General features: G+C 47.7%; 4 protein-coding genes and 1 pseudogene across 11 annotated transcripts; 3 read left to right on the forward strand and 2 right to left on the reverse strand.

Annotated features, from left to right (window-relative positions):
* Positions 1 to 1,267: 1,267 nt before the first annotated feature.
* LOC120660819 lies at positions 1,268 to 2,168 on the reverse strand. Its single transcript, XM_039939465.1, has 2 exons — positions 1,767 to 2,168; positions 1,268 to 1,650 (listed from the first exon to the last, which is right to left on the reverse strand). Exons 1-2 carry the CDS (start codon positions 1,962 to 1,964, stop codon positions 1,588 to 1,590), a joined length of 261 nt encoding a protein of 86 aa, XP_039795399.1. The 5' UTR covers positions 1,965 to 2,168; the 3' UTR covers positions 1,268 to 1,587.
* A 387-nt stretch (positions 2,169 to 2,555) lies between these two features.
* LOC120660818 (uncharacterized protein C227.17c-like) lies at positions 2,556 to 7,419 on the reverse strand. 8 transcript variants are annotated; one of them, XM_039939460.1, is made up of 4 exons: positions 7,257 to 7,410; positions 4,709 to 4,776; positions 3,717 to 3,806; positions 2,556 to 3,171 (listed from the first exon to the last, which is right to left on the reverse strand). In XM_039939460.1, exons 3-4 carry the CDS (start codon positions 3,727 to 3,729, stop codon positions 2,789 to 2,791), a joined length of 396 nt encoding a protein of 131 aa, XP_039795394.1. In that variant the 5' UTR covers positions 3,730 to 3,806; positions 4,709 to 4,776; positions 7,257 to 7,410; the 3' UTR covers positions 2,556 to 2,788. The 8 variants fall into 8 exon arrangements, with proteins under 8 accessions (XP_039795394.1, XP_039795395.1, XP_039795396.1 ...); XM_039939461.1 differs by lacking the exon at positions 7,257 to 7,410 and adding an exon at positions 6,539 to 6,987; XM_039939462.1 differs by lacking the exon at positions 3,717 to 3,806 and having other exon boundaries at positions 7,257 to 7,419.
* A 2,056-nt stretch (positions 7,420 to 9,475) lies between these two features.
* LOC120660820 (gamma-tubulin complex component 3-like) lies at positions 9,476 to 12,818 on the forward strand. The gene is made up of 2 exons (XM_039939466.1): positions 9,476 to 11,829; positions 11,921 to 12,818. The coding sequence occupies exons 1-2, from the start codon at positions 9,554 to 9,556 to the stop codon at positions 12,174 to 12,176; spliced, it is 2,532 nt and encodes an 843-aa protein (XP_039795400.1). The 5' UTR covers positions 9,476 to 9,553; the 3' UTR covers positions 12,177 to 12,818.
* Positions 12,819 to 16,615: 3,797 nt separating this feature from the next.
* Positions 16,616 to 17,418, forward strand: LOC120660822. Its single transcript, XM_039939467.1, has one exon. It carries the CDS (start codon positions 16,752 to 16,754, stop codon positions 17,031 to 17,033), a length of 282 nt encoding a protein of 93 aa, XP_039795401.1. The 5' UTR covers positions 16,616 to 16,751; the 3' UTR covers positions 17,034 to 17,418.
* Positions 17,419 to 20,243: 2,825 nt separating this feature from the next.
* Positions 20,244 to 24,807, forward strand: LOC120660823 (annotated as a pseudogene).
* The last annotated feature ends 2,365 nt before the right edge of the window (positions 24,808 to 27,172 follow it).

The following is a 27,172-nucleotide window of genomic DNA, read 5'->3' on the forward strand; positions in this document are numbered from 1 at the left end:
TAATCCTACTTTCATTGGAGATTGGACAGAGTTGTAAGATATATTCGGTTACATAATTGAATTGGTCAAACACCAAACTTAATGTTTCATATGCCCACACTGTACAGGCATACTATGATACTACCGTCTAGGCTCTAGTCAACTAATTTCAGTGTGTTTATATGATATGATTACTGTGAAGCAAAATCAGTAGAGAACAACAAGTTGCAGATCCTTTAGGCTTCTTGTTACCATATAATTTTCATGCTGTAGCAGTTGTTCAATACCAAACATTGCCACAGGCAGCCATGTACGTTCAATAATATATTGCTATAATTTTTGCATGCCGAAAACAACAAACTTTCCTAGTCCTTACTCCCCAGTGATACTCTTTGTACCATCTACACAAGATTTTCACCATTGCATCACTTGCCTGTCAGTTTCAGGCTTCAGTGGATAAGCCATTTCCCGAGGTCACTGTAAATGATTATATGTCAGGCAGACTTCACAAATCTATCACTCGAAATTGTGATATTACTGATGTTATCGCCAAGAGTATAGTCCCTTGCCGCAATCGAATTTGTAAACAATAGCAGAGAAGCTCCTCAAGCTACTAACAGCATAGATTTGGCACTACTGGAACTGGAATGATGTAATTACTGGTTTGCAGTTATTATTTGTGATAATGTGGCCAAATGCTGCAACTGAAACTCTGAAAAAACAATTAGATTTTTGCATTTATGGTAGATTTTTTTTGAACTATGAAAACTAGAAACTAAGCCCATACAAGCTAAATCAACTTCCCCAGAGCTTAATTTGAAAGCCATTTTTCGACCTGGATGCTTTTGTGATGATTTCATTATACAAGGTAACAGCTTATAGATGTAAAGCTGAGCATATAATATCTAATCAACTCTGCATTTCCTAGTAGCATACCTAAGCATAGACTATCTAAACCAACTTTATTAATCCTGGCAGCACACCTAACTGTACTAGTTTCTCTATTGGTTTGAACTTTTGTTTGTACATATCGATTCTACATCTTTACCTGTTGTATTAGTTTGAATGTTTTCATCAGTCTTTTTTCCAAATCTCAAATCTCAATGCCTCAATCTCAAAAGATATTTTATTTCATGACCCACATCACTTGAGAAAATGCACAGAAAGCTCGCAACAACAAGAACAGATGATTGGCATAAGAAGAATTCTGACCGTAACGTATTTTACCAAATTAGGAAATTAGCGTATAACTTTGAGCAAATTTATAACATCTACTGAAGTCAGCAACTCGAAAATGGAGTGCATCCAGAAATTAGAATATGAATGCTCCCAAAGTTGACACAGTATTTCAATGGGAAGAAAACGCTGTCCACATAATCATATCCTGGTCATACAGTGGACCATTTAATTCCTTCCGATTGATGGTACAGAACTTACAATTGATGTACCTAGCGTTGAAGGTTAAACTACATGATGAACCATAGCATAACCGCTGCGAATGCTACAGAACTAGAAACGACTCCATAGGTAGCAGAACTTAGGACCCAGAGACATACGCTACCAGTAGTTGGAGTACCGTACCATCAGGACTGAGGAGGTGGGGCGATTTCAGGGAAAGCGCGGCAACCGCAGCACGGCCTGCTCGGTCTCCACCGGGTCCGACCGTGAAATCTGCAACGCTCAGAGGACACCCGAGACCAAACCCTAGATCAGTGCCAGGATGTGATGTGATGCAAGAGCGACAGATGTGATGCAGAGTTTTTTTATCAGTCAGGTTGGGGACGAACCGGGTCGCGGAGGACGGGCTTGGTGTCGTCCGTGGCGGGCCGGAACGGCGGCTTCCTGCTCTTGGTCGTCGCCCCGGAGGAGGAACTCGTACCGGCGCTGTCCGTGGCTGCGGCGACGGAGCCGGAGCCGCGGGAGAAGCCCACCGGCACCGTCGAGGGCGTCGCGAAGGCGTAAGGCCTCTCACTTCCGGCGGACATGACCTCGACGGGGAAGTGGATTACTGATGGATTCAGCGGGTCCGCCGCTCGCTTCTGTTCAAACTTTTCAGTTCAGGAGAATTTCTGTGGCCTTGCCTTCCCTGGACTTGGCCGTCTTCAGAGCTTCAAGGCCGTATAAGCAATTCAGCAGAGATGGCAGTTTTCAATGGGCACTGAAAATGGTTTTGCTTTTGCTTGCTTAAAAACACACAATCAGCAAACTTCGACTGCATCCTCTTCACAACAGCGGCACAGAGCTGCTTTGGTTTGACCGAAAACACCATGGAAAACAATCAGCAAAGGGGCAGTAGTGCATTCCTCTAGGCTTCACTGTGAGCAACTATTTTACCAGATTCAACATCATTTTTCTCTGCGACCATAAGACTGACACGCTGCAACATCAGTTTTTTGCTGACTAAAGAGAACGACGACTCAGATTTCCAGTATTTTGTTTCCATAACATAACACCAAACTTGATCATGACAGTAAATTGGTGTATAAGCAGATTTTTTGTATTTCCTTAGACTTAGATCGAGCAAGGCAAGAGTTTTACACTATTTACGATTTCATATTCTTGTTACTAAATACATATTCACAATGGAAACGCCTCTACATAAGCAGCTTTATTGACTTTGTTTCATCCGAATCCAATAAGAATGCAAGTCCCACTTATTCAGAATTCATCAGAGTAGTTTTATCTAACTCGATGATTCCACTTCATAGGTGTGCAAGTTACAATCAGATTTCAACAGAACTCATCGCTAATATCAAAATGCAACATAAACACAAACAGAAGTACAGAACACATGCAGAAACCTCAACTCTCAAGATTTATCAGACTTGGGACGAGGCCGCGCAGCAGCTGGCAGTGGTGGTGACATCATTACTAAATGCTTATACATCCTCCACCAGTGGTCCGACGCTTCATCGACTGTCCGGAAGGTCCAGATGTGTGGCTTGGCCTTCTCCCGTGCAATGAGGATCTCCTCCACCTCTGCCACCCGCTTCGTCTTGAGAGTGAGGCAATCCACGAGGTCACCCCACTTGCCGAAGCAGTTGTCAAAATCCCCATACCGGTAGTAGCTCTGCATCTGGTGGAATGGTGAGTAGCAGAACCACAGAGCATCGAAGCACTTTATGCAGTCGGGACGTGGCGGTGGTGGGCCACTGGTCGTCTCTGGCTTCTCTTTCACATCCATAATCTTTGCTGCATAATACGAATCCAACAATTGTAAGATTCCTACACATTGGGTTACTATTAGCGAATATGCATATGATCACAAATGCTCAGAAGTTTTTGCTGGGCATCAAGAATGCAAAGACCAGACCAGCAATGTACAAAGTTTAAAATGTACAGGAAGAAGCACAATAGAGACTCTAATTCATCGTCTTTCAACTGCTAATCCATCTAATGAGCTAACTGCAAAGTCAAATGACTGAAGTAGAAAAGGAAAGAAAAATGTGAACTATTTGTTGTCATATCAAAATAAACTGGGGCATCAGAAATAGGAAATTATTTGATTTGAGACTGCAAACATAAAGCAATTCAACACTCATTCTAAATCGAGCTAGTGATTTTTTGTTTTGCAAACAAAAAGGTGAAGCCATCACATTCTGAACAAAGAGGAGTTTGGCTGTTTGCTAACTGAAGCCATCACCGAATTAAGCAATGGGCATTGGCACTGAATTCAGAAAAAAAAATTCAAACATTTACACCTAATGAATTTATGAGAAGGGTAAGGGAATGACTACCGAACAGAAACATTCGTTCACTTAGCCTCGGCAGCTGCGAGCTTTGTTACCAGGGCACGTGCCCCACTGCCAATTTCTCCTCGGTGGCTTCTTCATCCGGAGCCATAACAATAGCAATACATAATTTAGCATTATGAAATTAGTTGTACACAGAAATACCACTTTTGTCTAGTTGTACGTTCATTAATTTGAAGATTCAGTTCTTTTTCTAAAGAATTCTGTAGCACTGTCATTATTTCACTCAAGAAACCGGAAATTACAATAGAGCATCCTCACACCCGGACATTATGTTCCAAGGAGCGCAGCCCAGCAACCTCATGGTCACGGCCGCCTACCCGGGTCTGGATTGGGTGAGCGACAAGCGCCTTGTGCGGCTTGCTACTGGGATGTGGGTGCTCAGCAGCCTGTTCGGCTTAACTTATAATCCCTGGCTGGGCTGGGCAGATGGCTGGAATGGACTGTAGCAGCTGGAATTCACTGTTACTGCTGGATAGGATGGGAGTGGCTGGCTGGAATTCACTGTTAACGTTGAATAGGATGGCGTCCCGTCCGGCGGAGGCACTCAGGTGCGGAGGTGCCCATTCCTAGCGGCAAAGCCCCATCAAATTCAAATTCAAATTTTAGTGCCAATGCAACACATTAAATAAACAAAATGGTGCCACTGCTGCATATCTAATTACATTACATTATCTGTCTACTAACCGCAACAGTAATTCCTAGCACTTAATCAAATAGCACTTCGTTACATTACCCATGGTTTCAAACTTGCACACAATAACAAATTAAGACTCATGATGCAGGTCACACAGCAACAGAGACCAACTCCCTCAGAACTGAGGTACTAGTTGTAGTATTCATCGCCACCCAATCTGATGGATCGTACTTCGAACCATCTCCATACTTACGCAGCCACAAATAATTGTCTGATTGCAATGTGTCAGAGGAAATGTCTGATTGCACAAAGACTATTAGAAATCTGTGGGTAAACTTACAGATCCCTCAGATGGCTAATCACCAATTTTGCATGTGTCAAAATTGAAGCACTGGAAGTGGATCAAATCTGAAAGGAACAAAGAGCATCAGGGAAAAACATTCAGTGTATTATGCATCAATTGATAAACATGTTACCATATCTGTGCATTTCATAACCTGGTAGTTCATTACAGATTAGTACAGAAAGCAACTACAAAGCCCGAGTTGGAGCAAAAAGAGGTTCAGGTTACAGTATCATGCATATAGTATGGTATAAAGGAAACTCGGGTAAGCAATGATCCAAGGCTGAATCTTTATATTAGCTACTTACAAATTCTTCTGAATTTACAATAGCTACATTTTCAGTTACTGTTGTCCAACGTTTGTGCTATTATTAACACTTTCAGTTCTTTTGCTGATACTGCATGCTATACACACTATTGTTTTCAAAGATTTAAACGCAGCTAACTGCTTGTTCTATCATATTTAAGTGCAATTCAAGTTCAGACTGTGCTTAGTTTCTGAATATGAATTGGTCAAGGGAATAGCATTGCAATCCCTGAACGTGTTCTGCACCTTTAAGTACATGAGTTGGCAACAGGTCATAGTATTGGAAAATAGTACTAGTAAGTATATGTAATTCATTGTGCTGTGTTGGCATAATCTTGTCTTGGCAACATGCAAGATAATTCATATGCTAAGTCATATGCTGTTAGATCATTGTTGATATTTATTCAGTCCTAGGGGTTCATATATGTCCTTTTTTTTTGAAAACTGACTGTCAATACAGAAAGCTCAGAACACTTGACTAAAAGTTACAAATCTCATAGCATCTCCACATCCTTTTGCAATAATTGATTATCAATACAAATTAATTGAATCAAGATGCAGCTTGCCTTATTCCCGGGGATTACATAGCTTCATAGGTTTATAGACTGATGCTAAATATGGTCTTGCATCTCCATCTCAGAAATCCTAGACGTTTCATATTTTGAAAAGGCTACTTCTGCTTTTCATTTCTTTCTACCAACATGAAAGGCGTATGACATGTTTGAGGTCCCTGTGTTTGATCGGTGCAGGCTGACACATTAGTACCTGGTAGTTTCCTGGGGCCATTCACATTCAGATGTCTCTTTCCTAGTATTGTTAGGCTTCAGTCACCTCGCAAGGTCACTCATTTAGTAGCATCATAGTTATTATTTGGTCAGTAATCAATACTTTTTTTTTCAAAAACCATGCTTCTAAGTTCTTGCATCATTTTTTTTTTCTAAATTCAGCATGTGTATATGCTGTAGCAATCACTCCTATACTTGTATACTTGTATACCATCTCATTTCCTAATAGAAATGAGTTAGTACCTGCAGACGTTCTCTGTCCATTCCCCAGCTGAAACAAATCAGAGTGTGCACTAGCTTATCACTAGTATTGCCTATGACCATCATGGTGTTCAAACAGAGGTAGCTGGTTCAACTAATACACTAGCTTTTCTGTATATCTAGTTTTTGTTTGGAGTTGACATGTCACTAAGTTCTAGATGATTTCAGATTTACTGATTCAATGTTCTGTTATCATTTCATGTCACTAAGTTTTTGTATGGTGCGCCTCCTCGTCTTTGGCTCTTGCAATCAGTCACATATTTGCAAACTCAAAACTAGTGGTGTTCATCAACAGCAATCAGTGCTTGTGTGTTGAACCACAATCTAGCTCTTGCAATGCCATCTATTGCGCATCTAGCCTAAGAACACGATTATACCCTCATTGACACCGATTTGTTTTGTACATCTTAATTTCTACCCATGGATCCAAGCTCCAATCACAGCAAGGGGAGAGCTCTCCGCATAGGGACTTACCTGCAGTGGGTGGAGGGGAAGGGAGGGAGGGAGACGACGCGGCCGCCGCCGTCGCACCTCGGCTGGCAGGCGGGGGGAGGGGCGGTGGGTCTTGCCGGCTACGGGTGCAACGGTGCCTCAGGCTGCCGCCAGCACGAGCTGCTGCAGCGGGGGCGGGGGCGGAGGGAGGCCGACGCCTACGGCGGGAAAGACGGCGGGGCCGAGTGGCCGAAGGCGAGGGCGAGCGCGAGTGGGAGGCGGGCCGGAGACAGATGCCGTGGGGGGAGGGGCCGGCGAGGCGAGCGGCGGCGGCTCGGGGCGGCCCCGACGGCGGCGACGCAGCTGCCCCAACCCCCTAGCGGCGCCGTGCGGATCGGAGCGGATGGGAGTGCGAGCGTGGTAGGGCACGATTAAGGCCACCAGGTGGTTCATCAGCCGTTCGGCTGGGCTGGTGCTGCCGAACGCCTGGGCTGCGGCTGGGCTGATCAGCCCAGCCAATCTTGCTCATCCGAACGGGGCCCAGGAGGTGGGCAGCGCCGCGGCGCACGGAGGTGATGCTGTGGCCTGGGAGAGGAGAAGCTATCGCCGCAGCCCTGGAGGAGCACCGAACATGCAATGGATCGGTGTATCTCGACGAGGGTATGGAAAGCGGGGAGATGAAGGCTTTTAGGGCCTAGGGAACACACAAATCACTAGCGAAACCACGGATTAATTGAGCAGAACAAGGGATGGGACTTACCGTTGGAAGCAAGCCGACGGATGCAGCGCGATTGTCCTCTGTTGGTGCACGGCGCGGCGGCCGGCGGCGGCGACTGGGGGGATGCGCCCGGCGCTCACGGAAGACGAAGCAACCGAAGCCTGCTCGTGGGCCTATCCTTCTCCTCGTGGGAGAACATGCTGGACTCGGCATGGGCCCAATCAAAAGATCAAAGGAGCCCTTTCATTTCGGTGGATCGACAAGATGACCAAACAGATGGACCCACTACCTGTCTTTTTTTACGCCGCACGCCACCTCCGGTGGGCCACCCTGCGCCTGTGGACCACATCACGGAAGCTAGCTCCCCGGACCCACATGCAGCCACACAGCAACCAGTCTTGTTCCAAAAAGATTCCTCGCCGCGCCCGCACCGCTTGCGTGGAGTCTAGCCGGGCTTGGGAGTAAGGCTGACCTCAGTGGCTTACCTAGACGCCTGTGTACATTGTCCACGCCAGCGGCATGCGGCCAAATTTGAACCGTCCGGCGGGAGCCTTCAGAATTATTTGCTTGTCTTCTTGGCCTGCTGACGAGGATTTAGGCTGCTGACGTGGACAACTTACACAAGCGCTAGGTAGGCTGCTAAGGTCAGTCTAAGGGCAGCCGCAGTGGTGTTTAGGGACGACCTCTCTACAAGCCTTCCATGTAGGAAAGAGAAGCGATGAGAGATTTTTTTTGTTTAACGATCACATCAATTGTTTGATTAGATGTCGGGGAGCTTTTCGAGCACTAATTAAAAAACTAATTTCAGAACTCGCTTGGAAACCGCGAGACGAATCTTTTGAAGCATTTGACCGCATCATTAGCACAGCGGGTTACTGTAGCACTTATAGCTAATCACGCACTAATTAGACTCAAAAGATTCGTCTCATCGTGTACATTCAAACTGTACAATTAGTTTTATTATTTAACTATATTTAGTATTTCATACATATGTTCAAAGAGGAGATAAAAAATTTTGTCTAAAAAAAATTTTGGGAACTAAACGGCCCCTCAGACGTCGCTAGAGCTGGCGAGAGCCGCTAGCACGCGTCCCCACGGTAAGCGGGCCCCACGGTGATGCCTTCAAGGCAAAGCGGACTGAGGGGCCGAGCGCGCCATCCCCGGGCAGCCACACGCGGGTGCTGGTAGCCGGCCGCGAGCGCGGGAGACCACCAGGCAGCAGGTGGGCGGCGCGCGGGGCCGCCGGAGCGCGAGGCCGCCGAGCGGGCGGTAGGTGAGGTCGGCGCGCAGCGCCGTCGGCACACGTGCGGCCGGTGCGGCGACACACGAGGTCGTCGGCGCGGCGAGGCCGGTGCGAGGGACGGGCGAGGTTGTCGGCGCGGCCACAACGCGGATGGCAAATTGCCAACCACGGCTGCAGGCCCCGGCAGCCAACATGAACGGAGGTGGGGCGCAAGGCTGTTTGGGTCAACATGACGCCGCCGCTCTGCCGCCCTCGCGGCCGCACCGGCTTCGCAGCGTGGCGCCTGAGGAAGCTTCTCAACGGAGCTGCGCAAGGAAGGGTCACGGCGCGGAGGAGCGAGCTAGCTAGGGGAGCGGCGCGACGGCCTGCGGAGCATGCTGCCGCCTCGACGCGCGGGGGACGAGCGCGCGCGTGGGACGAGCGCGGCGGCTGGAGCTCGCCGTTGGGTGCCGGCTGCCGCAAGAGGTTGATGAGAACCTGAGAGAAGAGGGTATTAAAAATTTTTGATGTGTGGGGTCCACAAAATTTTGAAGTACGTGTTATAGGTAATCTGCTGGGTGGGTGATCTATACTGCTCTCTATGGATGACGTGGTCAACCTTACTGAGAGCTACTCTCCGTAACCATTGCGGGTGCTCTAAGTTGTTTAGATCCCAAAACATAAAATACAAAATTTTTATAAATTATTTATATGATGTATTAAATATAGTCAAAAAATAAATCATATTACACAAATGGACTGTAACTCGCGAGACGAATCTAATGAGCTTAATTATGATGTGATTAGATATTAAATTACTACATTAAGCTATAGTAAATATGCTCTAATGATGGATTAATTAGGCTCATTAGATTCGTCTTGTCATCTACAAACGAGATCTGTAATTAGTTTTGTGATTAGTTTACATTTAATAATTCAAATATTGAAAATTTCATTCTAAAAACATAAAAAACATAAAATGCAAAGTAATCTAAACACACTGTAACAAACATTTTTTTTCGCTCAGCACCAGCCACCGCACCCGTACCCGCAAAAATTCCCCAAACCCTCGCACACAGTTGCTGGAACCCTAGCACTCCCACCCTCCACTTCCCCAATGGACGACCACCAAACCCAGGATCTCGTCAAGGAGCTCGTCCACCGCCTCCTCTCCGCCGCCGAATCCGCCACCGGCGGCGGCGGAGGAGGAGGAGGAAGCAGGGGTGGGGGGCGCGACGCGGGCGGCGCGCTGCGGTTCGCGCACCGGCTCCTCTCCAGCCGCCTCGCCCCCGCGGTCCTCCCCGACGAGCACGCGCTCGCGGAGTCCATCAAGCGCCGCCTCGCCGCCTCCGGCCGCCCCGACGACGCACTCGCCTTCGCCGACCTCCACTCCAAGCTCTCCGCCCGGTCGCGCCCGGCCTCCCTCTGGCCGCTACTCTACCTGCTCGACTCGCTCTCCTCCCACCGCCGCGCCGCCGCCGCCGCCTCGTGCCTCCCCAACCTCCCCACCGCCGCGCCGCCGCGGAATGCCACCTCGGCGGCGGCTGCGGGCGCCGGGGGAAAGCGGGCGCACGGGGTGGCGCCGGGGGGCGTCGTGCTGGTGTCCAAGGATCCGGATAACATTCGCGAGATCGCGCTGCGGGAGTACACCGAGCTGGTGCTCGACGAGACGGAGGTCTCGGAGGCCGTGCTCGTGCGCGACGTGCTGTACGCGTGCCAGGGCATCGACGGCCGCTACGTGCGCTACGACAAGGCCGGCGATGCGTACGACCTCCCGGACGGCGTCCGCGTGCCGCGGTCCACGCGGACCCTCGTCCGCAAGCTGTGCGAGCTCGGCAGGCTGTTCCGCAAGGTGCGGGGCTTCATTTCTGACAACATAAGCCGCTCACCGTCAGATGCTGCCACTGAGGTGGGGACTGTTGCTCAGGCGTTCTGCTCGGCGCTCCAGGAGGAGCTCTCTGATTACTACAAGCTGCTGGCTGTTCTGGAGTCGTACTCATTGAATCCAATCCCCACACCTGGATCTGATTCAGGTGTGTCGGGTAATTACCTCTCATTGCGGCGTCTTGCAGTGTGGCTTGCTGAACCTGCAGTGCGAATGCGCCTAATGGCTGTTCTGGTGGATGCATGTCGTGGATTGAGGGGTGGTGCTATGGCTGGTGCGATCCATGGACATGCCCAGCATGGGGATCCTATGTTTCAGGAGTTTATGGGCCGATTGCTGCGTCGGGTGTGCTCACCATTGTTTGAAATGGTTCGGAGCTGGGTATTAGAAGGGGAATTGGAGGATGTATTTGCAGAGTTCTTCATCGTTGGGCAACCAGTGAAAGCAGAATCATTGTGGCGGGAGGGCTACCTTATTCAGTCTGATATGCTTCCAGCTTTCATTTCTCCAGTGCTGGCACAACGAATTCTTAGAACTGGCAAGTCAATCAACTTTCTTAGAGTTTGCTGCGACGATAGTGGCTGGGCTGATGCCGCTGCAGAGGCAGCTGCATATGTTGGCACCACAACATCTCGAGGTGGGCTTGTTTATGGAGAGACTGATGCTTTGGAGGCGTTGGTGGTTGAGGCAGCCAAGAGGATTGATTGGCATTTGATGGATGTCATTCATAAGCGGTACCGATTTAAGGACCACTGCCTAGCTATCAAGCGGTACTTGCTTCTTGGGCAGGGTGATTTTGTCCAGTATTTGATGGACGTTGTTGGCCCTGAGTTGTCAGAGCCAGCAAATAGGATTAGCTCCTTCCAATTGGCTGGCTTGCTTGAGACTTCAATTCGAGCATCCAATGCGCAGTATGATGACCGTGATATCTTGGATCGCATAAAAGTAAAGATGATGGATCATGGAGATGGTGACCGTGGCTGGGATGTCTTCTCCTTGGAGTATGATGCTAGGGTGCCCCTAGATACAGTGTTCACAGCTTCAGTTATGAAGATGTATCTCAAAGTTTTCAACTTCTTATGGAAGCTCAAGCGTGTGGATCACTCCCTAACTGGAGTGTGGAAGACAATGAAGCCTAATTGCATTGTTTCTTCTCCATTTTACAAGGAAGGAACAAGCATCAGAGCTCAGTTTGTTTCAGTTCTTCGTAAATGCCAAGTTCTGTTCAACGAAATGAATCATTTTGTGACCAATTTCCAGTACTACATTATGTTTGAGGTTCTGGAGGTTTCATGGGCTCGTTTCTCTGATGAAATGGATGCAGCAAAGGATTTAGATGACCTTCTTTTGGCGCACGATAAGTATCTAAACTCGATACTGGAGAAGGCCCTCCTTGGTGAACGGTCCCAAGGACTTCTTAGAAATCTTTTTGAATTGTTTGACATCATCTTACAGTTTCGGAGCCACGCTGATCGATGGTTTGAACGGATATATGAGTTGCAGCTAAGGTTAGGTCATTGCAAACTTAGATACTGTACTTCCATCGTTACTTAACATATCTATTGTTATGTTCACAACAACCTTTTATTTTTACTGCAGGGGGAAAGGTAAACCAAAGTCAAAATCAAAGGAATCAGGTTCATGGCTTGATGGTGGCAGAAAAGCCATGATCCAACTAGCTGGGGAACTTTTCCGGAAAATGGGTGAAGACCTGGATAGCATCGCAAAAGATTATACAGCTTCTCTTGATGCATTTATTACCCAGTTGCCGATGCAACAGCATGTTGACTTGAAGTTCCTTCTCTTCCGTCTAGACTTCACTGAATATTACAGCCGTCTTTCCTCTAGCAAATGAAAATTTACTCTTATGTGGAAGGATTAGAAATTAGATTTAGCTTTTGGTTGGACTTGGGAGGTATTCTTTTTTACACCTTATCCCCACTGATTGACACTTGGTTGATTAATTGGCATGGTCACTCCAAGTGCCCTGCACCTCCTTATGAAGGCAATCTGAATATCTTAAAAAAAAAAACTCGGCCGGGTGGGGAAAGACCGCCCCACCGGTATTAACTTAAGAAGAAGCCTCGGCTTCCCCGACCGAGAAAATCCCCGAACCCTAACCCTGCCCTGACACTGGAAGACGTAACCCCTGGGAACTGTGCCTGGGCCAGCAATCTGAATATCTTGTTACCAAGGATTCCCAATGCGAGAATCTGTAATGATTCTGTCGCTGTTCTTCTCCTGGTGCTTATCTGCTAATGCCATGGGGCTGGGGCCATGCATTCCATACTACTTTAGTGTACAAAATTGATGTAAGTTTGTTTTGGTCTTGATTTTTCTCTTATGGATGTACTTGGTGTAAATTTCATGTAATTTGTTCCAGTCTGATTCTTTTTTTTTTCCTTCCTTGAGAAATTTGATTGCTTTGGAGTTTTCTCCTTACCAGTTTGTATTATTCAATTTTACAGGAGCAACTGTCTCGTTTCGCTTGTTGCTATTCTTTCTCCGATTACTGAAACTTTTATTTAAGCTGAACTATATCTGGATAGCATGCTATGCCAATACTAATTGTAATCGTAACACTTTATAAGATAACATCTACAGAAATGCTATTAAAAAGGAGAAGTGTAGAACAACGGGGTTGTGATTCATAGTGATTTCACTTCCCTTTATTTGTGTAATTGTAAATTGGTTTCACCTGTTGAAAGAATCTAACGTTGCTATCAAGATATGAAATTAATAGAAGATGTCCAAGGGCGTGTTTGGATTCAAGGGCTAGAGTTATTTTTAGCCTAAAATAGCCCAAAATAGCTTAAAATCTCCAAACATGAGGGCTAGTTCTTTGCTATTTGCAAATAGCCTACCTCAAAAAACTATCCCACCCAAGAGGTGATTATTTGAGCTATTTCAGGTGGGGCCCACCATAGCAAGAGATGTAATAGAGCTCCAATGATTGGGAAAATATGCTTTAAAGACTAAATAGCTCTTGGATCCAAACATATTAAGGGATATTTTATTGGAGGGTTATTTGCTTGAGCTAATTAGCTCTAGCTCAAATAACTCTAGCTCTTGAATCCAAACACGGTCCAAGTCGGTGAACTACTGGCAAAGATTCAACCGAACGGAGGCAGAAAAGAGAGACTTGCAAAAGTCGGTGAAGATGTGCTGGTATTGAAGCCTTGTGTCAGATGTGTACAGTCACAAAATTGCACCTTGCAATTGAAATCACACACCATCTCAAAAAGAGAATCATCAACCTGCAGGGATCCTTCGGGTCAGAGAAAGGTGCCAAGAAAACGCGCACGCATAACTCAAGATTCAGGGCCTGATTCCTGTTTGTAGTTTGAAAAGTCTGTTTTTTTTCCCGCTCTGTTGGATCTGGGCCACGCTTATCTGGATAAGGCCTAGGCCCTGTTTATTTCCGCTTAAAAGCTGATTCTGGATGAAAATAAGCGAGAATCTTACCCAAACACTTCACTTATTTTTCGCTTATTTCAACCACCGCTTCTTTGGGAATCACCGGTTCAACATAAAACACGATTCTGGGAAAAACATATCCAACCTCGCGCACGCGAGAAGCGAGGCTTTTTTTCCCACCCGATACCCCTCCCTCCTCCCGTTACCCCTCTCCTCCCGATACTCCCCTGCGCCGCCGCCGATGGCTTCCGTTCCCCCGCCGTCGCCGAGCCCCGACGCGCGGCCCACGCGAGTCGTCCGCGCGCCACCGCGGCGTCCTTGGGCGGAGCGCCGGCCCGCCGTGTCCGTCGACCTCGACCGCGGTCGCCGCGCGGCCCGCGCCGAGGTGGACGGCGTCCGCGCCGCGTCGCTCCCCGCGCGGCACCGCCGGCGCGTGGAGGGCACCCGGTGGCAGCGGGACTGGAAGGTGTCCGAGGCCGCCGCGCGCGTGCTCGCGATGCCCCCCGCCGACGCGCACGCCGTCGACGCCGTGCTCAACTGCTGGGCCGGCCGCTACGCCCGCCGCAATTTCCCGCTCCTCATCCGCGTATGCCCCGTGCTTTCTTCTGAGCACGTGCTATGTATTCGATGCAATGAATGTTAGTGCGATGCTACTATTGTCTGTAATTGTTTATGCTAGTTCCATTTACTTTGTTCACGATTTTCAGTATGTCTCGAAAGCTATGGTTTTCTCAATCAGTCCAGAGAATCAAGTACTGCAGTATTCAACATGTCTGAGCCTACATTATTTGATTTATGCATAAGCTTCATGGGACATTAGAGAATGTGACTCAGAAGATCCGCTATGGTTTCGTGATTTAGTTGTATCCATCATTTATGTACTCGTAGTTTAGAAATTAGTGCTGGAACAATGTATTGATATATTGTGATATTAATATATTTGATCTAATAGTAATATTATGTAGTCAAGATACTTAGAAAATATAAGAATTATTGAATTCTACTCGTATTCAGCAAAAAATGAGATGTCATCAGCCTCAAGGGCATTTCAGATATTTTACCACTCAACTCAGAGAATCGACTCAAAATAATCAGGATTGTCAAACACTCTGCTTATTCAGACAGCCGATTCTCCAGACAGCAGACTTATCTCAGAATCCTGATTCTCAGAAAAACGAGGTTCAGAAAAGCGGAAACAAACAGCACCCTAGCAGACTCAGCAAGTTGTCTTCCGATGTGGCTCTGTCGCTCATTCTTCACGTAATCATGTTCTAGTCTTGGGTAAAAGACAGCCACCGACGGCCAGTACACCAATTCCAGACCAAAGGTTGGCAGGCGACCTGCTCAAGTGCTCATCATCTCTAATTCTAGGAACATTGGAATTTTGAGCCGAAGCTGTGGGCTATTTTTTTCTTCAATACGCAGGAGAGCTTCGTATCTTTGTTTCAATAACATAGAGTTTGAATACAACACGCCTTACGTGCACGCAAGGTCGCTGCACAATACAAACAGGGGCGAAGCCAGACGAGAAAGCCGCCGGGGTCGGATGCATTAATCGTTGGGGTCGGCTACATGAATGAACAGTGCTAAATAGTAGTTTTCCATTGATTTTGGCAAATTCCGTCGGGGTCGCGCGACCCCGACAGCTACATGCAGCTCCGCCCCTGAATACAAAGAGAGCAATGTGTAGCAAAACTGACACGAAAAGAAATTACTCATAAAACAAACAACCAAGGTGCCTAGCGCCTGCTGTGATCCAATTGTCTCCTTCTCGCTTGAGCTCCGGTTGGAAGTAAGCTTTCTGGCGGGGAATGCGCCTTGGATCTTCGCGGCATGGCTGCGGGTGAGACCGGCCCTGAAGACGCTATGGGTGGGTTAATCAAGGGCATTATGTAACTGAAATCATATTTGGGAGGGGCTTCTCTCAAAAAATGGTTCCGGTTTGTAGGGAATATTCAGAGAATTTTTAGATGAAGCCACTTTCTTTTGCTTGAGCAGCTCCCACAGAGCCGGAAAAGTCCCGAAATTGGACAGTACGGATCGTTTGGAATCCATGGATCACTCCATGCCCATCCTTATTTTGGACCTGCTGTTGTGCTCTATAAAATTGATGCAAGTTATTTTTTTTGTTTGATATTTCTTATCGGTGTAAATTTCATGTACTTGTTTTTCTTCTGATTTCTGTTTTTAAGAGATTAGATTGCTAGGAAATTTTTCTCGTTGTCAGTTTGTTTTCTTTTTTCAGTTTACAAGAGCGAATGGCTCATTTTTCTGGTTGCTGTTCTCTCCCCGTTTAGTGATTGACAGCACCGTTGCTGAATGTCTATGGAATGTGGTGATATCAATCAAGGAGGCATACTGTCTCAAATGCGTTACAGCTATGCAAAAATGCAATCCTGCGTGGCCTCCGGTGTTAGTTCTTGCACTCTGTTGGATCTAGACCATGCTTTCCTCATGAGCTGACTCGGAAAGCTCGCGCTTCTCCTCTGCGTCTGCGACTTGCCCTGATGAGGCATATCCCTCACGCAATCACGTTCAAATAACCTGCTCTCCATCGCCCCCCAGGAAGCATCCATTGGGTTGGGTGGGCAGCAGCCCATCAGAGAGTGATTCAGATCGCGACAATAACAATATCCGCGCCGGCCCACGCACGCGGCGACGCAAGCAGGTCGGACGCACCCGCCCCGCCTCGAGCATTTTACCTGCGGTTGGCCACGGACGGAAACATCTCCGCACGCACGCGGCACGCACACAGGCACAGACAGAGACAGAGACAGAGACAGAGACAGGTGCACCTCCCCTCTCTCCTCTGCCCTGCCACGGTCAAACTCAAACCGGCAGCCCGGTCACCGTCTCCGGCCTATAAAACACCGCCACCCGCCGCTTCGCCTCACAACTCTCAACTCGCAAGCAGCGATTCTTCATCCATTTCGATCAGCTCGAGCTCCGATAGATCCTAGAGGCAAGACCATCAGTGCGTGACCGCCCGGCCGCCGTCCGCCATTGGAGATCGATGGAGACGGAGCCGGAGCTGCAGGCGGCGCTGGTGAAGGTGGGCGTGTTCGTGCTGGTGCAGGCGCTGGTGTACCTCATCCTGTCGCAGTCGTCCTCCGTGTTCTCGCGCACCAAGAGCCTCGGCCTCCGCCCCGCGCGCTCCGCCAGCGCGCGCCGCATGCTCGCGCTGCTCGCCGACCTGCCGCTCGCCGGGGAGCCCTCGCGCGCCGCCCGGGCGCGCTCCTCGCCGCGGTCGCCGTCGCCCGCGGTCGCCGCCGACGACCTCGTCAAGGAGGACTGACCGACTGGGGCCGCCGCCGGCCGTGCGGGGCGGCGGGTGAGCTAGCTAGCGTAGCGGACCGTAGCGAGCTCGATCTTCTCTTCACCTTCTTTCGTTCTTTCACAGATTGTGGCGTGTAGGTTCATTTGTTGTTTTTTACTGTAAGCTTTTGATTGGGTGTCCAACTTTCGTGGAGTTTTTGGTTTGTGCATGTGATTAGTTCGGTCAAATCGTGTGCTTGTGTCAGAATTTGGAGAGGTTCGTGGAACATCAAGCTGAATGCGAGCGGATCGCTAAATGCTGATCCGCCGCCCTTGCTTCGTTTCGGAGGGCATTCCTCTGTTTAGACAGTAGTGTACCACCGTTTGACTCCACTAAGCGGGCTAAAGCCGTGAATCTCCTCGCACGGGATTTTGACTCATGAGGAATTAGGCCTTGGGCTTAACCTATCCTGAATTCTGGATGGTCTTCACTCTTCAGAGATGGTGTCCCCGGGCTGAATAATCGGTCTGTCAGAGGGGAGTGAATGGACCAAACAAGTCGCGTTTGCTCATATCCGAATCAGAAAAAAAAATCAACGGCGACGTTGACCCTCGACCAATCAGCCTACCCTTCACTCCAGCGTGTGGATTGATATCATAGTAGTGGGGCCCTTATCTCGACTCCAGTGTCAAGCTCAAGCGTTTCTTAGGTGGTGTTTTAGTTCAAAAAAAATTTATACAGTACCAATCACATCGAATTTTCGGACACATGTATGAAACATTAAATGTAGTTAAAAAAATAATTAATTATGCAGTATAACTGATTATGACGAGATAAATCTTTTAAACCTAATTAATTCATGATTGGATATTAGTTACCAAATAACAACAAAATGTGCTACAGTACCAAAACTCAAATTTTTTCACCAACTAAACACCCCCTTATATCCACCTTGTGTCGTGTGACCCAAACCACCGTAGCTTCAAAACCCATGTGATGGGGATCACCCTCCCATGATCCTGTTTGGTTCTCTTTAGTGCAACTTGCGCTACAAGAGAATATTGTATGTATGAAGTACTAAACGAAATTTATTTGTGAAATTTTTTCACGGATGAGTATAATTTTTCGTGACAAATCTAATGATGGTAATTAATTCATAATTTCCTACAATAATGCTAAAGTAACTATCCTCTAATCATGCGATTAAAAGGCATCACTAGATTTATCTCGTGAAGTATCACAGGAGTTGTGGAGTTAGTTTTATAAACTGTCAAAAGCTAAGAAAAACAGAAACACCGTACCTCTCACCTAGTGTGTACTGTGTACCCTGCCAAATTGCAGGAGTTACTCCCTCCGTCCCTAAATAAGTGTCGCCGTTGGTGTGCGTGTCACAAATTTGACTCGATTTGTAGCAAATGTGTGCAACATTTGAGTCTCCAAATAATTTTGTTAAAAAATTAGATTCAAATATCTTTTCAGTAATACTAATTATGTATCATAACTATTAATATTTTTTAATATAAAATTAATCAAATTTGTTTTTTGGGAAGCGCAAACGACACTAAATCGGTTGACGCTTGACGTGCTGTTTCGTAGAGCAAAAAGCTTTCACGGTGGCGTGAACGAAACACTTGATTCTTACGCCGTTCTTCGCTGCCAGCAAAATGCCAGATAAAAAAGGTTTCTTTTTCTTCAAAAATGATTTTTTAAGCAATCGAAAAAGATTCCTCTCCACGCGGAAACACGCAAGTCTATTAATCCACCGGGGGCGCCTACTGAAAATTTTTGAGGGAACTGATGCAAGGAGCTCGTGAACTGATACAAGGAGCTCGAGCAAGGTCACCTCCTCCCGCCTAAAAATCCGCGGAGACTTGGCCCGTCCTAAACCCCTTGCATCATCATCGCGAGTTTACCACGTCCACAGCTCCGGCAAAACCCTTATAAGCCTTATCTGGATTGCAGCCCGTCTTCCGTCCGTCCATCCATCCGTCCCACGATAAGAGCACCCCGCTGAGGCCAAAGCCCTCCCAAACTTGTGTGCGTGCGCATTGGATCTGAAAGCCTCAATGCTTTTCTGATGCTACGCATTGCTGCGCACATCGGAGTATCAGATTTTTGTGGTTCAGAGTCGTCAGAGGCTGTGGGGTTTTCTTTGTTAAACCAAGTATTTTGCAGAGAAAGAGAGCAGAATCGGGCACTGTTAATTTACGGTCAACCGTACGGAAGAGTTCCGTACGGTCGATTTTCCGACCGTTCATTTTTTCTCTATTTTAGTAAGTTTTTGTCGTTTTCTGATTTCAAGAAATTTTTTCTTGAAAAAATTTTTGAGGAAAAAAATTCAAATTTTTTTTGGAGCAGCAGGAACTTTTTTCAAGGAAAAAAATAGAGAGCATAACAAAGAAAAAATTTGGAGAGAGGAACCTTCAAGAGAAAAAAATTGTACGAAACAAATAAAAAAATTCAACAGAAAAAAATTTAATAAAAAAACTCAGGTAAAAAATAAAAAGAAAAAAGAAAAAAATCTCCTCTCTCTTTCTCCACCTCTGCTCTCCCTGCTCTCCCCGGCGCGCCGCCCGTGGAGCTCCCTCCACCGCCCTTGCCGGCGCCGCTCCTCAAACCACCTCGCAGGCGACGCCCCACCACCTCCTCCTCCCTCTCCGGTGCTCACCTCCCGCTCCAGATCCGCGCGGCCCTCCTCCCTCCACCGTCCCTAGCGAATCGTGGCGGCCAGCCCCCTCCTCAGCGCCTCCCTCCCCAGATCCGCCTCGCCGCCGCCGGAATCCTCGTGCTTCACCTCGCGGTCGCCGGCGCTGGCCACGGCGGAATTGGCGGCGGAGGTGACCGGGAAGGCGGAGGTGGACGCGACGGGGCCGGATCCGGCCGCGGAGCCCTCGCCGGAGTCGTCGCCTTCGCCGCAGCGGTCGGGGGAGCGGAGGAGGTCCGGGTCGAAGAGGTGCGCCGGGTAGTGGCGGAGGTCGAACGGGGAGGGGTCGAGGAGCGCCGGCTCCGCCATGGCTGGTGCCGCGCCCCGAGGAACAAGAGGGAGAGGTGGGGTGGGGTTCCATCTAGGGTTTTGGCATCGTCGAGGTGGAGGGAGGCACGGGAGGAAGGAGCGGACAATTTTGGAAAAAAAGAAGGCGAAGGGCGCGCGTGGACATGGAACCGCATATTCAGCATCGCGAGCGGAATCGGTTTGAGCACCTCAATTATTTGGGAACGGTGATATGGATCTACTGCCCCACCAACCAATTATCCCAAAACTTTAACCTCCATTATCCTATGTCGCCGTCGTCCTGACGCGAGGGCGGCGAGGAGGCAGGAGGCGATAACCAATTCCGGCAGCCAGAGGCTCCCCTGTCCAATCGTGCCCTACCACGCTCGCACTCCCATCCGCTCCGATCCGCACGGCGCCGCTAGGGGGTTGGGGCAGTTGCGTCGCCGCCGTCGGGGCCGCCCCGAGCCGCCGCCGCTCGCCTCGCCGGCCCCTCCCCTCACGGCATCTGTCTCCGGCCCGCCTCCCACTCGCGCTCGCCCACTCCCGGTCGCGCTCGCCCGCCGCCCACTGCGCTCGCCCTCGCCTTCGGCCACTCGGCCCCGCCGTCTTTCCCGCCGTCGGCGTCGGCCTCCCTCCGCCCCCGCCCCCGCTGCAGCAGCTCGTGCTGGCAGCGGCCGGAGGCACCGCTGCACCCGTAGCCGGCAAGACCCACCGCCCCTCCCCCCGCCTGGCAGCCGAGATGCGACGGCGGCGGCCGCGTCGTCTCCCTCCCCCCCTCCACCCACTGCAGGTAAGTCCCTATGCGGATAGCTCTCCCCTTGCTGTGATTGGAGCTTGGATCCATGGGTAGAAATTAAGATGTTTAAAACAAATCGGCGTCAATGAGGGTATAATCACGTGTTTTTAGACTAGATGTGTGCAATAGGTGGCATTGCAAGAGCTAGATTGTGGTTCAACACATAAGCACTGATTGTTGTTGATCGCTGCTGCAGCCCGCCACGATCGGACCCAGCCGCGACCGAGTCGTCGCGAGATCCAGCGCCGTCGTCGCGCAACCGCCGCTGCCGCCGCCGCCGCTGCTGCCGGAGATGCCGAGCCCGACGATCCGGAGGCTGGACGTGGCATCGCCGGTGCCGGCGGACATCGACATTGCCAATTCCGTCGAGTCGAGCCGCTCCCGATCGTCGACATCGCGGCGGAGCTCGGCCTCGGGCCCGAACACTACGACCCCTATGGCAAGTACAAGGCCAAGGTGCGTTCTTGATTTGGTCCCAGGTGGTGTCAGTGTCCCTGCGGTTTGATCGGATCTTGACCCTCCGTTCTCGTTGTTTTCTGGTTGCAGGTGTTGCTGTCGGTTCTTGATGACCTCAAGGCGCAGCAAGACGGCTACTACGTCGTAGTGGGCGGCATCACGCCGACGCCACTCGGGGAGGGCAAGTCCACCACCACCGTCTGCCTGTGCCAGGCTCTGGGCGCGTTCCTTGATAAAAAGGTGGGCTTCCTACTGCTAATTTTGCTTGATCCATAGTCCGATCAATTCAGCCTTAAGGTGTTAGGGACTGATAGTGCAAACCTTGCGAGCTGCTTGGAACCATGGGTCTTGTCTGAAAACTCTGTTTGATGCAATCTTGGACCGGATTGCAGAAGGCTATCTTGTTTCTGCCACTTTGGTAGTGAATAGCTGTGCATGCATTGGTTATACTTGCAGCCTTTTTTTCTCTATGGCAATCCGGATTTATGGTTAAGTTAAATGTGTAGGTTTGAGTAAGCTTTGTAGAAACATATGGAACCATCAGTTGGTGTTGATCTTTATTCTATGTAACTTCTTGCTATCGATGCCTTAAAAATCATTTCCACTTTTACTGTCCATGCATTTCTGTTAGCTTGATCTTATGGCTTGTGTAAACCTTTGGGTTCTTATGAGTGGCTGCACCATTGTTTGTGTCGCTAAATTACTGTCAATATCAAAGACAAGCGTACGTTGCATACTGACAGAGAATGTGGAAATCATTTCATATATTGATATATTGTTGTTATTATAGGTTGTCACTTGCCTTCGTCAACCATCGCAAGGGCCTACCTTTGGAATCAAGGGAGGTGCAGCTGGAAGTGGCTACAGCCAAGTTATACCCATGGATGAGTTCAACCTTCATCTGACAGGCGATATCCATGCAATTACAGCTGCAAACAATCTCTTGGCTGCTGCTATTGATACAAGGATCTTCCATGAAAATTCTCAGTCAGACAAGGCACTATTCAACAGATTATGTCCAGCAAACAAAGAAGGCAAGAGGCGCTTTGCTGACGTAATGCTCAAACGTCTGACTGTCATGGGCAGCCAGCAGGCTGCCACCGAGACGGCAGGCGGAGCCAGCCCAAGGGCCCACGCGGAACAGTACCCCGTGAACAGTGCCCGTCAAATTAGATTAGATGGATTTGGTTTGTTAGGAAAGGAATAAGATAGATTGATTAGGTTAGGATATTACTTAGGGGTTAAGTAAGCCTTGCTTACAGGTCAAGTAACCCTCTCTATATAATTAGTCTCGGCGGTTAGGAGCGCTAGGGTTTTTGCCTAACTGCTCAATGGTGAAGGAGATGAGATTAAGAGTAGAGAGAGGGAGATAGGAGATAGGTGTTCATTGCTTAATTAGATTGATACATCTTCTCTCATTATATAGAGAGGGTTACTTGACCTGTAAGCAAGGCTTACTTAACCCCTAAGTAATATCCTAACCTAATCAATCTATCTTATTCCTTTCCTAACAAACCAAATCCATCTAATCTAATTTGACGGGCACTGTTCACGCGGTACTGTTCCGCGTGGGCCCTTGGGCTGGCTCCGCCTGCCATCTCGGTGGCAGCCTGCTGGCTGCCCATGACACTGACAAAGCTTGGCATTTTGAAGACAGATCCCAATGAACTTACTCCAGATGAAGTTAGACGTTTTGCAAGGCTTGACATTGACCCTGAGTCCATTACATGGCGACGGGTGATGGATGTCAACAATCATTTCCTGAGGAAAATCACTATTGGACAGGGCCCTGAAGAAAAAGGAATGGTGAGAGAAACAGGCTTTGACATATCAGTGGCTAGTGAGATAATGGCTGTGTTAGCTCTTACAACTTCCCTTGCTGACATGAGAGAAAGGCTAGGAAGAATGGTGATAGGGAACAGCAAGTCAGTAGTGCCAATTACTGCTGACGATCTTGGCGTTGGAGGTGCCTTAACTGTCCTAATGAAAGATGCAATTCATCCCACCCTCATGCAAACTCTTGAAGGCACACCAGTTTTGGTACATGCTGGACCGTTTGCTAACATTGCTCATGGAAATTCCTCGATAGTTGCTGATAAGATAGCTTTAAAGTTTGTTGGGAAGGGTGGTTTTGTTGTTACTGAGGCAGGTTTTGGTGCTGATATTGGAACTGAAAAGTTCATGGATATTAAGTGTAGATACAGTGGATTGGTGCCAGTGTGCTATTATTGTGGCCACAATTAGAGCTCTTAAAATGCATGGTGGGGGGGCCAGATGTTGTAGCTGGAAAGCCTCTGGATCATGCATATGTGAGTGAAAATGTGGCCCTTGTTGAAGCTGGATGTGTCAACCTTGCTAAACATATAGCAAACACAAGGAGTTATGGAGTTAATGTTGTAGTCGCAATCAACAAATTTGCATCAGATGCTGAAGCAGAAATGAACGCAGTGCGGAATGCATCTATGGCTGCTGGAGCCTTTGATGCTGTCGTCTGCACACACCATGCCCATGGTGGTAAAGGAGCGGTTAGTTCCCTTTCCCTACATTTTTAATCCTATGAAATATAGATACCTGTCCCTGTTTAGCTGGAAACATTGAATTGTAAATCTGCTCCGATGTCGAAACAAAATTCATTATTTTTCAACTTTCCACGCTGGTACAAAAGAGTTCACGGGTCCATTTTTGCCTAGAGTGGTATGAATGTCAGAATCGTGGGAATTAATTTAATCGTGTAATTAGATCTTTCCATTTAACTTCTTTTCAGGTTGAACTTGGACTTGCGGTTCAACGAGCATGTGAAAGCCAGTCAGAGCCTCTGAAGTTTCTGTAACCTTTGGAATCTAGCATAAAGGAGAAGATTGAATCCATAGCTAAGTTCTATGGTGCTAGTGGTGTCGAATATTCTGAACAGGTACCTCCTTTGTGTTTGAGATTTGATTCATTCATAGTCATAAAATTTTGCCATGCCCTGCTCTGCTGACTTCTCTCTGACTTTGCTGCAGGCTGAGAAGCAGATTGAGATGTACACCAAACAAGGCTTCTCCAACCTCCCAATCTGCATGGCGAAAACCCAGTACTCATTCTCACATGTTCCCTCCATGAAGGGCGCCCCGACCAGCTTTGTTCTACCAATAAGGGACGTGAGGGCCAGCATAGGAGCTGGGTTCATCTACCCGCTCGTGGGCACCATGAGCACAATGCCCGGCCTTCCCACAAGGCCCTGCTTTTACGAGATCGACGTCGACACTGCCACCGGGAAGGTCATGGGCCTGTCATAAACTGTAGCTCAGCTGGTGCCGTTTCGGGACCGGCCGGATCACATTTGCATTGGAGCGGAATTGTGCAGCTACAGCATTTTGGGTCATTCCTTTCGTTGAGATAAATAATAGTAATAAGTATCCGTTCCTGGCTCCGGCTAATTCAGTGTTACTGCTTTAACGGTAAACCCGGAGATTGTTTAGACTCTGTTCTTGTGTCCCATATCTCAAATCCTGCATCCATCTCTAATTATGGCAGGTTTATAGTGATTTTTTTATGAACTGTCTTTGAAGTTTGACGGTGATTGCTAAAGTGAGTGCTGACTGCTGAGGCTGTGTTCAGTTACAAAAAGTATGCGAAAAGTGTTTGCGAAAAGTATTGTAGCACTTTTCGTTTGTATGTGGTAAATATTGTTTAAGCAAACTAGGCTCAAAAGATTCGTCTTGCAATGTACATCAAAATTATGCAATTAGTTTTTTTATTTACCTACATTTAGTACTCCATGCATGGGTCATTTGCTATATTTAATGTTTTGATGTGATGGAAAGTTTGGAAAATTTGGAGGAATAGGAGGGAACTAAACACAACCTGAGACTCGTTTTGTCTGACTGGCGATTGGACTGCAGCTTGATCTCGAGGTGACCCCGAAGCGACCATTGGTTGGGTCAAATCTGAACAGCAGATAAAATATTTGGGCCTTTTAGATAGTAGCCAGACAGACCGAGTTCCCGGCCAAGCCCATTTGTCGCCCGCGCCGCAAACCGTGGGTTTTCTCCAAGCCCGCGCCGCCGCATATCCTGGCAGTGGCAGGCCGCTTCTTCTTCCATCTCGTCAGTTTGGGCCTATATGTTTTAAGAACGGAAAAAGTTTATTTTACCTCCTTCAACTATCGCAAAAGTCTGATTTTCCTCCTTCAACTACAAAACCAGGTATCCAGCCTCCCCGAACTATCAAAACCGTTTGTTTTACCTCCCTCGGCGGTTTTACAAGCTGTTTTTACATTTTTTTCATATATATCTTCTTTCTTTTTCTTTTACTGAATTGAGATAGCAAACATGGATAAAAAATCATATTAATTGTCATAGTGGTAGAGAAGAGTATAGCAAACACAATTTTGTAACGTTTCGATGTTGAACTCAAACAAAACTAAAATTTGAAACTTTGAAGAAATAAAGAATTCAGACTAGGGGTGCAAATGGGTGACCCTTAGGTGCACCTCCAACCCTCTTTAGTTCAAAATTTTGTACTAATTTTCTAAATTGAGATATAGTTTTGAAGAATTAGTACAAAATTTTGAACTAGAGAGGGTTGGAGGGGCACCTAATGGTTACCAATTGGCACCCCTAATTCAGACTTCATTGAATTTTTAAAGCATCAAGATGAGCTCCATCTTTGACAAATTTTGAATTGTATGATCATATTAGAGGTGCATAATTAAAGAATTTTGGGAGTATAGGTTTAGAAAAAATTTAAGCTTCTTAGAAAGAGTCAAATTTAAGCCAAATATAATTCTTTTTTATTTATTTGCATATTTTGATTTATACATATGCACATTCTTGAGTATATTTTAAATTATGTGAAAATAAATAAAATTATAAAATTTGGCTCAAATTTGACCCTTCATAATAAACCTTGCTATGGAACTTATGCTCACAAAAAATTTTCTAGTGATTTACCTCTAATATGTGTCATACAATTCAAATTTTGTCCAAGATGGAGCTCATCCTGATGCCTTAAAAATTCAACAAATTTTCAATTTTTTTTGAAACTTTAAGTTTCAAATTTTTTAGGTTTAACTTTGCAAATTTGGGTTCTTCCTACTCTCCTTTACCACTATGCCAATTTTTATGATTTTTGAACCACATTTGCTGCCTCAATTGAGTGGAAAAATAGATAAGAGAGAAAAATGTATGAAAAATAAATATAAAACCGCCTATAAAACCATGGAGGGAGGTAAAATAAACGGTTTTGATAGTTGGAGGAGGGTGGATATCCGGTTTTGCAATTGAGAGAGAAAAATCAGACTTTTGTTATAGTTAAAGGAGGCAAGGTAGACTTTTTCCTTTAAGAACAAAACTATCACAGACAGTAGTATAGTAGTATATCTAATCCCCCACAAAAAATTGCAGACATTATGAAAGTTTGCTCATATTTAAAATTCCAAATTCGCATACAATCAGAAAAATCACCCGCCATCAAACGAGCCAGCTGGAGACCGACCAGATCGGCGACTGTATTTTGGAACAGGCTGCCGCGCCGCATCACCTGCAATTCTGCTGCACATCAACGCGGACGAGACTCCCCTGGTGTTGCGTCAGCGACTCTAAAGTCAGAGGAACCCTTTCCCATCAACGCACACCCTTCCCTATCACTAACCACCCCCCGCGTTGGAAACTCCAGCACTGAAAAGCACAGGCGCCACGAAGACCAACCCGGTAGCAGCGGAGCGGGTCGCCGACGCCCGACGCGGCGCGGAGCCAACCACGGGCGCAGCCGCGAGAAAGTCAAGGCCTCGCCGCGAGGGCACCGGGACCGGCAGCGCCCCCGGGCCGGGCGAATCGACCCGAGCTCACTCGATCACATGGCCGCTTTGCCTGTTTCCTCGAAGGAGAGCAGGTTTGGGTAACTGTCGCGAGCAGGATCCCGTCGCCGTCGGTCCTAGATGGAATTACT

Source organism: Panicum virgatum, chromosome 2N, assembly GCF_016808335.1.
Source record: "Panicum virgatum strain AP13 chromosome 2N, P.virgatum_v5, whole genome shotgun sequence".
Classification (NCBI taxonomy): Eukaryota; Viridiplantae; Streptophyta; class Magnoliopsida; order Poales; family Poaceae; genus Panicum; species Panicum virgatum.